The following is a 12,386-nucleotide window of genomic DNA, read 5'->3' as shown; positions in this document are numbered from 1 at the left end:
GAAGTTCTACAAGCTTTTAAAATTATCAGGCGAGGATTACAACTAAAAATAGTGTAGACTACCAGACAACATTTTTGACGGTTTGAATAGAGATGTGAGTCGTTTATTGAACGTGATGTTTTACTCAAATACAAAATTTAACCGAAAATTACTCACTTTTTCAAGTGAAACGTTAAAAAATAGAAAAGTTGAGTCATTATAGTAACTATTTATAGTAAAGTTGTTGACAAAATTACTTCTTATTCTCTTATCCGATTTCCCATGAAATGCTTTCTATATACTGTATACACTGTATAAAATATGAATAAGGAAGAGAGTTCCGTAGTTTAGTATAAGATATTTCAGAGTATATTAAATTTCATTTTTTTCCTACTCACACTGGCGATCAATAGTCTGTATAAATCTCCCATCTCAGGCCAGTGGTTTATTCCCTTACCATCTACTATCAAATTATTGAATTGTATTGTCATGCTGAACTTTATTTGAATTCTGCATTATGTATTTATGTGTCTGTGTGAAGTATTTAATATATTTTATAGATTCATAAATAAAGTGATATTCAATATTTTTCATATTGGTCTCATTCGATGGAGCCCATTCCTATACTATTCTCATAATTTGTCTCAAAAAATTCGACCGTGAGAGACTTTGAGAGTTTTCAAATTTGGCAGGCCAGCTCCACTACGTCCAGATCAGAAAAAAGTGTGAATCAATGAAAACGATTCTGGGCTTCAGTTCTATACCATTTTCATAGTTTGGGCTCAAAAATCACGCTGTCAGTGGAGGAGAAGGATGTAGGTAATCAGGTCCGTTGCCGCCCCCAGGTAAGAATTATTGAAGGAAACTGAGATGAAAATTTATGAATCAAGTCTTCAGCTATCACATTAAACTTTCAAAATTTGGGCTCAACTAAGACGCTGCCAGAAGACGGAATGGTTGTAAGTAGCCAGGTCCTCTGCAGCCTCCAGAGAAGAATTATTTTTAAAAATATGATGAATTCCAATAGGATAACGCATCATGCCATCATATTACGTTCATCCATCATATTACCTCATAATTTCCGCTTGACAAGTACAGTACGCTCTCAACTGATAAGATAGCACGTCTGCGAAGTTGGCCTGGATGATGTCAGCCCTCTCAATGAAAATGTTATAAATCATTAGTTTAGCATTAGTTTAGGTTTGTTTTAACAAATTTGACGTTTGTTTGGGTTTCTGAATACCAAATTTGAAAGTTTCAAATTATCCGGGCCAACTTCACACTAGCCCGGAAATTTTCACAAAATTAGTTGAAAATAGTCTAGATCGTTAGTTTAGGGTTATAGTTTAAGTTTGTTTTGACAAATTTGACGTTTGTTTAGGTTTCTGAATACCAAATTTGGAAACTTCAAATTTTCTGGGCCAACTTCACACTAGCCCGGAAATTTTCATAAAATTAGTTGAAAATAGTCTAGATCGTTAGTTTAAGTTTGTTTTGACAAATTTGACCTATGTTTAGGTTTCTGAATACCAAATTTTTGGAAACTTCAAATTTTCCGGGCCAACTTCACACCAGCCCGGGAATTTTCATAAAATTAGTTGAAAATAGTCTGGATCGTAAATTTAAGTTTGTTTTGACAAATTTGACGTTTGTTTAGATTTCTAAATACCTAATTTGGAAGTTTCAAATTTTCGTCCGGGCCAGCTTCACACCCCTTCCACAGACCACAATTCTCAATGAAATGGGTTGAAAAGTGTGTAGATCATTAGTTTAACTTAAGTTCAGATTTGTTTTGACAAATTTGACGTTTATTTAGGTTTCTAAATATCAAATTTGGAAGTTTCAAATTTTCGTCCAGGTCAACTTCACACCCCAGCCACAGACCACATTAATCAATGGAATGGGTTGAAAACTGTATAGATCGTTAGTTTAGCTTTTAATAGATTTTAGCTTATAATAGGGTATAATAGATTGGAACCCACCAGTCATGTAAGTGGCTTCTTATACATTCATATCTCCTATTGTAACAGTCATAAAAGCGTTTCTACGTGTACTGCTGAGGTGAATAGGTTTTTTATTAGAAGTTGGCAGTGCATACTTTCAAAATCAATTTTTTCCATTATATCAATGGAACTATTGCTCATGTCTATCAGGAACTATAGAACTATTGAGTCTGCATCCAGAACTATCGTTTTCTAATGTACTTCTGACAAATGTACTGCTAACTTCACACTGACCAATAGTGTCTGTTGAATGAAAAAGACTAAGAAATTGTCAAAAAACCACTGATTTATTGATAATTAGAAAGACCGGTTTTGGTTATTACACCATTGTCAATCTCTGATAAACGAGATTATCAGAGATTGACAATGGTGTAATAACCGAAACCGGTCTTTCTAATTATCAATAAATCAGTGGTTTTTTGACAAATTCTTAGTCTTTTTCATTCAATATGAATAATTACCACAATATCAACTTCTCAACTACACAAAAAAAAAAAAAAAATAGTGTCTGTAATCTTGTTATTCTTCAATAGGCTTAATTACAGCATTATGACTATTCAACACTGAAGAATATTATCTACCTCTATAAGAGTATTAAAATATGCTTATTATTACAATTATCTGTACTTCTATAAATTGGAGTGAGTAAAATATAACATTGACTGCAGAAAATTTTCTTCATAATAATATCGATTGAGAAATTCACCAGTAAGAGTTTTTTTACGTGGTTTAATAACCTGAATAGTTGAAACATAAATGTAACATCGAAAGTGGGCTTTATAATAAAATATATATAGGCTGACGTGAGAGCGGCTAGTCGATGGTTGAAGATGTCAAAAACAAATGCCATAATGGAGATACAAGTCACACGTCATGCATGGTCTCAAATAAAGAGAAGCAGACATAGAGCGAATGGCGCCGAAATGAATACCCTACTCTTCAAACAAAAAAGTAGAAAGGGCACTCCGTGCTACGAGCATGGTCATGCTAATCAATGTTGTCTTGTGGACAGTGTTGGGGAAGGCCAAGCAGGTTAATAAATTCGTCAGTGTCCACAACGATATAGATGACTTTTGGCGCACTAATGCAACAATATGAGCACAGACGCTAATAAGGGGCATACGTCTGAAAGAATTCTGTCTCTGAATCCAACAAACCATATATACTAATGTACCATAGCTAATATTTTTCTATTTGAAACAGTCTACATTATTTCAAAGATTTTCAATAGAAGGGTTCCCAAGAATTTTGTAGAAAGAAAGCCGACAGTTGGTGACAATGTTGAGGAATGGAGAAAGAAGAAGGATGCACTTGAAAAAATCTCTGTATGTCCGCCACCAGCAGTACCTGCATTCAGATGAATTCAACATAAAATAAAGCATTTATTCAGCATTTATAATAGTTGTGATTCAAAGTTCTATCAAAATTATATAAAAAACCGCAGTTTTCTCAAAAGCCGCTCCAATGATTTTGATCAAGCTCATAATATAAATTGACATTGGTAAGCTCATCACCTGCCACAAGTACCATATCTGTGCAGGTGTGTAGATATAAGCGCCGCGAACATGAACAATTCACTTTTAATCAGCTGACTATATCTGTATTTTCACAGAAACGGAAAGATACAGATTTAAAAAGCTTGGCATCAGCTGTTTCGGATGGACACGTCAAGTCGTCGGTCCCGGCTGCCTAAAAAGCAGTCGTTAGGTCATGTCAGAGGCCCTGAAATTGATCAGTTGCGACCTGAAAACTCTGACACCAGACCTGAGCCAGCCAGGTCACTTGACATTATTATTATTATTATTATTAGCTGATTAAAAGTATATATCTGTACGCACCTTAAGAATTGCTGGTGCTCCATCCATGTCATAACTCTACCTTCAATGTATTATCATTCATCCCATCATCATCACCTAGGCTTACAATACTTCTACAAAGTCGCCTTTGTAAAATAATAAACAATCAATATTATTGATTGATAAATTAACAGGATTGGCTCGTCAAGTGCTTCAAAGGCCTAGAAATCTTTCTAGTTTGATCACCGTATGACTTGTTTATCAATAATCACCTCGGTCGGTTCTTCTAAAGCTGCGTTTATACCAAAGTTATTAACAAAATGTTTATTTTTCCGTCCTTATAGATTCTATTAGATTGAACGGATCTTGACAAACACATAAGCACATCATTTGTATGATACGCTACAGTATGTTCAAACTAATAGAATCTATGAGGAAGGAAAAATAAACATTTTGTTAATAACTTTGGTGTAGACGCAGCTTTAGCTAGCCACTGAAAAGCCTTCCAACGGATACCACCAAATAGTAGCAAAACTGCCTTAAATATTACTAAGAATATTTATGATATGAATTATGGAGTTGTCTGATACTTTTATTTAGGATGAAACTTTCATTACACATAGGATGTCTCACCTGGCAAGTCAAGCAGTTTATTCAGATCCAGTTATTGCAGATTCGGCTCATAGTTTCCAATACCGTACCTATAATTGACTCTTATTGGTAGAAATACGATATATTTAACTTTGAATATCATGGATTTACCCTTTTGAAAATGAATATTTCTACAAATTTTTAATTTTATTTGGGAAGCTGTCAATTGTAATTAAGAATTGTGAACTGTAATTGAGAAATATTAAGATATAAGTTACATGGGAAGTTGTTAATTGAAGATTAGAAAATAATCCACTTGTCCAACGTCATATTCCATACTTGCATTCTTTGCATGAATTTTAATTCATGAATAAGATCAACTGGATTTTGAATCAGATTTCTTAATTAAAACAGAAACTTCTGACTAACAAATCTCATTACCGTATCTCAAATTGAATTTATACTTTCTCAAATACAATTCACTATTCTTAATATTACATGATGTGATAACTTCTAAAATACAAATGTCTATTCTCAATTATTACAATACTTTCCTGAATGAAATTTGAAAAGGTATAGATTTTCTCAAGTCTGGTATAGGTAATACCTACACATTTATAATCAATTCAACCAGATTTTAGCGAATAATTAGCCATGATAAAAAATAGCCATTTAATAACAATAATAATGCTTTTATTAAATCAAGAGCTTTTACAAACACAATTTTGTAATAATTTTGAGTCAATACAATATAAAATACCTTTAAATAATAACTTATCCACTGAGTAAACTGAATTCCATTCAATCACAACAATGTATGAAAAAGGATTGTCTGTTTCATTGTTAAATCATGACTAAGTGCCAAAAATTGAATTTTAATCGTGATTTATTCCAGGAGAGCCAATCAGACAAACCGTCTTATGAAAAATGCCTTCTATGATTGGTTCTTGTGAAAAATCATCTTGGGGGAGTCAAGATGGCAGTGGAAGAGGTTGCAAACTCGCCGTGTGGTCTCTGTGTTAAAACCATAAAAGAAAATGAAGAAGCCATTTTTTGTGATTTATTTTGCGAAAAATGGTTTCACGCGAAGTGTGTGAAAGTTTCAAATGATAATTACGTGAAGATCCAATCACTTGGGGACATTGTGAAGTGGCACAGACTCCACTGTGATAATAGGTTAGCTTCATTGAGGAAGCTAAATTTTGACGACTTTCTATCCATATCAGCAAAGGTAGACGAAATGGACACAAAACTAGATTTAGTTAGGTCTTTTAATAATGATCTATTTAAAAAGATTGAAATTTTAATAGACTTAAAATTGAAAAATATGTGTGACGTAAACAGTGACAGTTCAAAACACGTTGTTAAACCAGCTGTCTGTTTGAATTCGAACTTTAACGAGCATGTAGGAACAAAACTTCCCACCAACCACAGCCTTCGAAGTCAGCGAAACAAGTCAACAGTTCGAAGAAAGTTGATAGTGAATCGTGATAGTAATCGACCTGGTTAAATGTGACAATAAATTATCGACAAAGAGCAATGATCGACCGGATAGTAACGACGTTGATGTCAACAAAAACAAGGACGACTCAATTAACCAAGTAAAATTACCCAATGACGTTGATCCAGACCCAGAGGTTGCTAACTCCAATTTCCCTCCAACCACTGCTTCAAATAATAAAATAAATGAAATAGATTCTCCATTATTTGACTATTCTCTGCAACAGGGAAGCAATGGACTTGAAGAAAATGTAAATAACCATAGTTTTTCTTCAATTAAGTGTGAAGAAAATGACGAATCCGATTGGAAGATAGCATCAAACAGAGAACATAGAACCAAAAAGACTATCCCACTAGATTATGAAGTGGCTGTATTATCTAAAGATGATGACTCATTAAAAAATATGACTGAGACAAAAATGAACTATGCCAGAGCTACAAGGGCAAACAGGAAAACTGTGAATGTGGCAAACAAGACAATAATAGGGTCAAATACAACCCCAAAAGATGTAGAATTACTGTCTACTCTCGTTGGAGAAAAGAGAGCATGGTTCCACCTGGGGAAAATAAAGAGGGGTACCACCAATGAGGATGTTGAAAGATTTTTGACCAGGACATTTCCAAATTGTATTTTCACAGTCGAAAAACTTGTGAGTAAAAGCGAGTCGTACTGCAGCTTTAAACTGGGTGTTGAATATGACATGAAAGACTCAATAATGGACAGCACCAAATGGCCAAAATATGTCACTCTGAGACGTTTTTTATTCAGAAAGACGCAGGGGAGGACACTGAGGTAGGCTCACCTACACCTTGGATGGAACAGAGACACTATGATACACTCAAAATCATACTTTTAAACGTACAGTGTCTCAGAACGAAAAATGATGTCCTTGAAATTTTCGTGGACGAATTGGACCCCAGTATAGTATGCATAACTGAACATTGGCTGAGGGAGGAGGAGATTGAAATCTACAGTAGCATCAAATCACTGAAGCTGGGAAGTATATTCACTAGAAATCTACATAGGAATGGAGGAGCAGCTGTTTATCTGCAAAGAAACCTGAAGTGTATTAAGATAGATGTTGAACAGTTCAGTGCTGAATTCACTTTGGAGATTGCTGCTATTCATTTAGTGGATTATGACATAATTGCAATCACAGTATATCGATCCCCAGATGGGGACTTTGATCAATTCCTGACATTGTTTGATGAGTTCCTATCGTTTTTGATAAAAACCCACAAAAGAAGTGTGATGATAGGAGGTGACTTTAACATACATCTCGAGACACCATCCAGGATGAGAGATAGTTTCACAAACCTTTTGCGACATCATGGATTGTTTGTAGCCAGTCACCTTCCAACAAGAGGAACTGCTTGCCTGGACACATTTCTAACAAATATGGATTCCTGGGATTATACAGTTGAAGTAGTTGACCCCATGATTTCAGACCACTGCGCAGTTGTCTTCCAGATCCAACAGGAGGCTGGAAAAGGTGAAATTGCATCAGAGGCTGCATGGAAATCAAATTACAGCTCCTACACCAGAGTAGTCAGAGAAGAGCAAATTCCAGAGCTCTGTCAGAAATTGAGCAACATAAACTGGAATCAAATATTCAGCACCACACATCCAGAACTGACATTTGATATATTGATAACTGGGTACATAAGCGCCTTCAACTCTGTATACCCGAAAGTGAGGAGGAAATCCACAAGACTCAATAGAGGTCCACTGTTCCACACTTCAAACGAGAGAACATGGTTCACAGAGAATCTCTGTAGGCAGAAGAACCTAGTGATGCTGCTAAACCATCAATATAAGACAGCTGAAACACAAGAAAAGAGACAAAACAGCTACAGGCTCTACCTGAGAGTAAACAATGAGTACCGAAGGAATGTCAGACAGGCAAAGAGAGAGCACACAGCCAACATCATCATGAATGCAGACAACAAGTGCAAAGCGGCCTGGGATGTGATCAATGAACATCGTCCATAGAAGCCCCAGGTAGACTCTCCACTCAGCCCAGACGATTTCAACAATTATTTTGTTGAGGCTGCTGGAAATGTGTTGAAGGACCTGGACGAAACAGGCGACCACGATCCAGTTGTTGGCATCAACACCAGAGGTGGTGTAAGTATGTATGTGTGGAAGGAGGTTAACCCACGGAGGATACAGAACATTATCAGAGGATTGAAGAACTCCAAAACACAGGACATTTATGGCCTGTCAACATTTGTCTTGAAATCCACAGCACACTTAATAGCAAGACCAATGGCAAGGGCAATAAATGATTGTCTCAGTGTGGGTAAGTTCCCGGATCTACTGAAGATTTCAAGAACAATACCGATTCACAAGAAAGGTGACACCAGCATCCCATCTAATTTTCGACCAATATCAATAGTCCCAATTTTGTCCAAGGTCATTGAGACAGAAATGAAGGTGCAAATCACAGAATTTCTGGAGGGGAACGAAATCCTGGCAAAATCCCAACATGGCTTCAGAAATGGGCGCTCAACTACAAGTGCATTGCTCACCCTGACCAGCAAGATACAAAGTGCCTTCAAGGGTGGTGAAGCCCTGGCCCTCACAATGTGCGACCTGAGTAAGGCTTTTGATTGTGTGCCGCATGACTTACTCATCAAAAAGCTTGAAATGTATGGCATGAAAGGGACCGTGCTGAAAACAATTGTAAACTACTTGCAAAATAGAATGCAAGCTACTTCAATAAAGGGAGCGACTTCAAGAATCAGGAGAGTAGAGCATGGTGTACCACAGGGTTCAGTGTTGGGACCCTTGCTGTTTATTCTCCTCATGAATGATTTCACAGCAAACGAGGAAGCAGTGATTTTTGCAGATGACACTACAATAGCAGCGAGAGGTCCAACAAGTGATGAGGCTATTTCAAGATCTGCAGAACTGTTATGCAGCACAAAAAAGTGGTTCTCAGCAAACAAACTAAAGCTGAATGAGGACAAAACAAATACCCTCATTTGCTCACTGCGATGGCAGAACCGGTCAAGTTGCTTGGCTTCTGGCTGGATGGAAGGCTGAGATGGAGTCACCATGTGTCAGAAGTGTGTCGAAAGCTTTCCAGGGTAATATACCTGCTAAAAAAGCTCAGACATGTGGTAGGCAGGGATAGTTTGGTGATGGCATACCACTCACTCTTTCACAGCCACATCATGTATGGACTGATCCTGTGGGGACATGTACCAGCAGCAAAGGATGTGCTGCTCCTCCAAAAAAGAGCAGTCCGAACAATCACATTCTCGGGAAGTAGGGACCACTGTAAACCTCTCTTCAAGGGTATGGGGATCCTCACCATCTACAGTCAGTACGTGTTCTGCTCACTATCACACCTGATGGACAACCAGGAAGACTGGACGAGAAGAGGCGAAATCCACAGCCACAATACACGCCGAGCTGCTGACCTTGAGGCATCCCACACACGATTGAGCAGCACCTACAACAGCTACCCAGCAGCAGCCATTCGAATGTTCAACAGGCTGCCCAGCGAAGTGAGAAATCTACCAAGAGATAAACTGCTTAGCACAGTGAAGCTGAAGCTGAACGACAGGCCACTCTACTCATTTGCTGAGCTTGAGGACGAGCCCCTTTTTTGAATCAGTTCTACTCCAACGACTAGCCAAAATGGCTACCAACCAACCTTGTTTATGACACTGTCTATCTGGAATCCCCAGTCTTCGACAACGACAACAAGTATCAAGTAAGTAAGTAAAATAATCACGGTTAAAATTTAGCCGGCTTTCTGTGCAACTGACATTAATTAGAGATTATTATTAATATAAAATATATCAATCAAATATGAGAAAAATAACATTGTAAAAAATCATCTGTCTGTAATAATCATTTTAGTAAAAATAGAATATTGCTATCACCCGATTTCATTCTTTACCTATTCTTCCAGTTTTTTTTAATAATGCTATGTTTCCAAATACCGGTAACATTGCCTATTAAAATTATGCCAAAGATAAGGCTAAAAACAGCATTTTGAAGTGCATTATTGCATTTCGAAAATTACACAAAGTACATCTAATTGAAATTTTGTGAAGTTTATAACAAGATAAGCAATGCAATTATTACTGATAAGAATGTACTAGAATAATGTTTTAACAAAGTGGAACCGGTGATTAGGTTAGTGATTAGTTTCCATAATGGGCCTACATTTTTAATTCACAATAAATTATTTTAAGTTGCCATACTACTAACAAAGAATCTACTTTATTATTGTAGCTACAATACATACGGCCTATCTAAATAAAAACTGTTGATTGAAATAGTCTTCTACATAATTTATTTTATACCTTAATACAAATAAATGTAAAAATGATTCAAACTTTTCTATTAGCTAGCTCTACGTAACGTATTAAATATATATTGTTTTAAATTATTTTCATATAAGTATTTCAAGTTTTAAATCAGTTACCTTTGATTTGTAACTTGAAGTGAGTTCAAATAATAATAAATAAAATATGAACGCAATGTAAGCATGTAAGCAATAAACAGTGTTAACATAAGCTTTAAACCGTGAAGTGTAAAGCTTATACGTGGAAGGAACGATAGGATCGTTCAAGTTTATTTTTGACGCTGTGGCTACAGTTAGGCCAGTTTCACACGGCAGAGACCTCGCTCCTGGAATATCATATTACAGAAGATCATATTTCATATTTTGCAGCTCTCCTGTACTTTCACATGGGGATCTTACAAATAAGCCGACAGATCTAACAACTATGCCGACGTTTGCTCAAACCTATGACTCATCACTTTTTCTCAAAGTCTAACTTCCTTAAAAATATAGATAGAAGATTTCTGATTTCGGATTTGGATTCAGCGACCCCAAATTCTTTAAAGCGTAAGTCCCATTTTCAAAAATACCCGAAAACAAGGGAGTTATAGCTGTTTTTAATATAGCTTTCCATTATCATATGATTATATAGTACATACTAAGATAATAATACTCCTGCCTCACAAAGGGACAGGCAAAGGTTTTAAGAAGTTTTTGAACACCTGAGAAGTTTATACATAAACATTTTTAATTTTTAAAAGTTCTAGTTTTCCAAAAAAATATTGAACTATGAAAAGATGAATCCAAATATGAAATCATAAATCATCTCCACTCATCACCCAATAAAATAGGAGGAAAAGGAATGTTGTACAGTAAAATTCACTGAATTTCAATTGTCATTCAACAATCCAATTTATCAGATTCAAATCGTTGAATATCACTTTAAATTCTCAGCAATTATTGACTATTTCTTTTTACAATCAGAAAAATCTATTATGAACATACAGTATAAACATTGTGCTGATCTGAATCGATCTATGGTAATAATAGGAATTGAAATAATAGAAAATGTCATGGCATTCCAAGTAGTGATGTCTGTGTATTAGAACTGCTGAGTTGATAATGCATACTGAAAAAAAGTCATGAATAGCTCAGACCAGCCTGGCGACTTTGATGCTTTTGAAACCGGAATCTTGTTTTATTTTTAATAAAGAATGATACGGAATGAAAACCATGTATCATAGTACAAAGCTTTGTATCATGAGTAAGATTGACAATCATGGCTTGTCGATTTTAGTTGCTGACCTAAATCCTCATTCCTCAGTCGTAGAACTATGGACCAAGCGCGAGCATTTGCCTTTTATGTCATATACCGTCGACACAAACTTATGAAATTTATGAAAAGCTTGATAGCTTGAATAGTGATCTGATATTTGTTACACGTTTTTATTCTAAGACATAATATGTCTTGTAGACTAATTTTTAATGTTTCTTCAATCGGCAGGAAAACTTTGGTTTTTCAAAGTTATCTTACTCCCTTATTTTGGGGTATTTCCAGAAATCAAGATAAATAACCTACCAAATTTCCTACACGAATACAGTGTAAGTTGTATTATAATAGCTAGAGTACTTACGTACTGTATAGTACAGTACCTGTTCGTTTTTACCGTATAATTATATGATAATAGAAAGCTTTATTAAAAACAGCCATAACTTCCTTGTTTTCGGATATTTTCGAAAACGGGACTTACGCTTTAAAGAATTTGGGGTCGCTGAATCCAAATCCGAAATCAGAAATCTTCTATCTATATTTTTAAGGAAGTTAGACTTTGAGAAAAAAGTGATGAGTCATACTTTGTGGAAACGGCGGCGTAGTTGTTAGATCTTGCCTCTGCTTGCCTCGAGGGGAAAAGACGTGACAAAACGAGGTTCCTGGATAGGAGTCACCATGTGAAAGACACGATTTGACTCAATGTACTTCGACAAAAAAACGAGAACACTGTTCAGTGTTCAAGTTGCACGTCTCCTATCGTGTGAAAGAGGCCTTACGGTAACCGTAACTCCATTCGCGTTCCGGTAAACATTTGCGCAGGCGCGGCTACCGCTATTTACATGTGCATTGTGGTGTTGATGGTTTTTGGTGACATGGTTATGATAACCTATCGTTTCAATGAAATTAGTTAGAAATAAGTTAGTTAATAATGAAGTTAGTT

The 12,386-nt window shown here is 36.0% G+C and overlaps 1 protein-coding gene across 2 annotated transcripts in view; it reads right to left on the bottom strand.

Moving 5' to 3' along the window:
- LOC111064515 overlaps positions 1–10,430 on the bottom strand; it is a 68,100-nt gene extending 57,670 nt beyond the window's left edge. The window contains exons 1-2 of one of the 2 annotated variants that reach the window (XM_039430604.1): positions 10,315–10,430; positions 7,188–7,353 (exon numbers count right to left, since the gene is read on the bottom strand). Coding sequence is in view for 1 of the 2 variants with exons in the window: in XM_039430600.1 (XP_039286534.1) it covers positions 10,315–10,379 (65 nt within the window). In the remaining variant the exon portion in view is untranslated. The remainder of the gene's footprint in view (positions 1–7,187; positions 7,354–10,314) is intronic. The other variant, XM_039430600.1, reaches the window with a different exon arrangement.
- Positions 10,431–12,386: the final 1,956 nt, after the last annotated feature.

The sequence above is a fragment of the Nilaparvata lugens genome, chromosome 6 (assembly GCF_014356525.2).
Source record: "Nilaparvata lugens isolate BPH chromosome 6, ASM1435652v1, whole genome shotgun sequence".
Lineage (NCBI taxonomy): Eukaryota > Metazoa > Arthropoda > Insecta > Hemiptera > Delphacidae > Nilaparvata > Nilaparvata lugens.
This window is presented reverse-complemented; position numbering and strand designations above follow the sequence as displayed.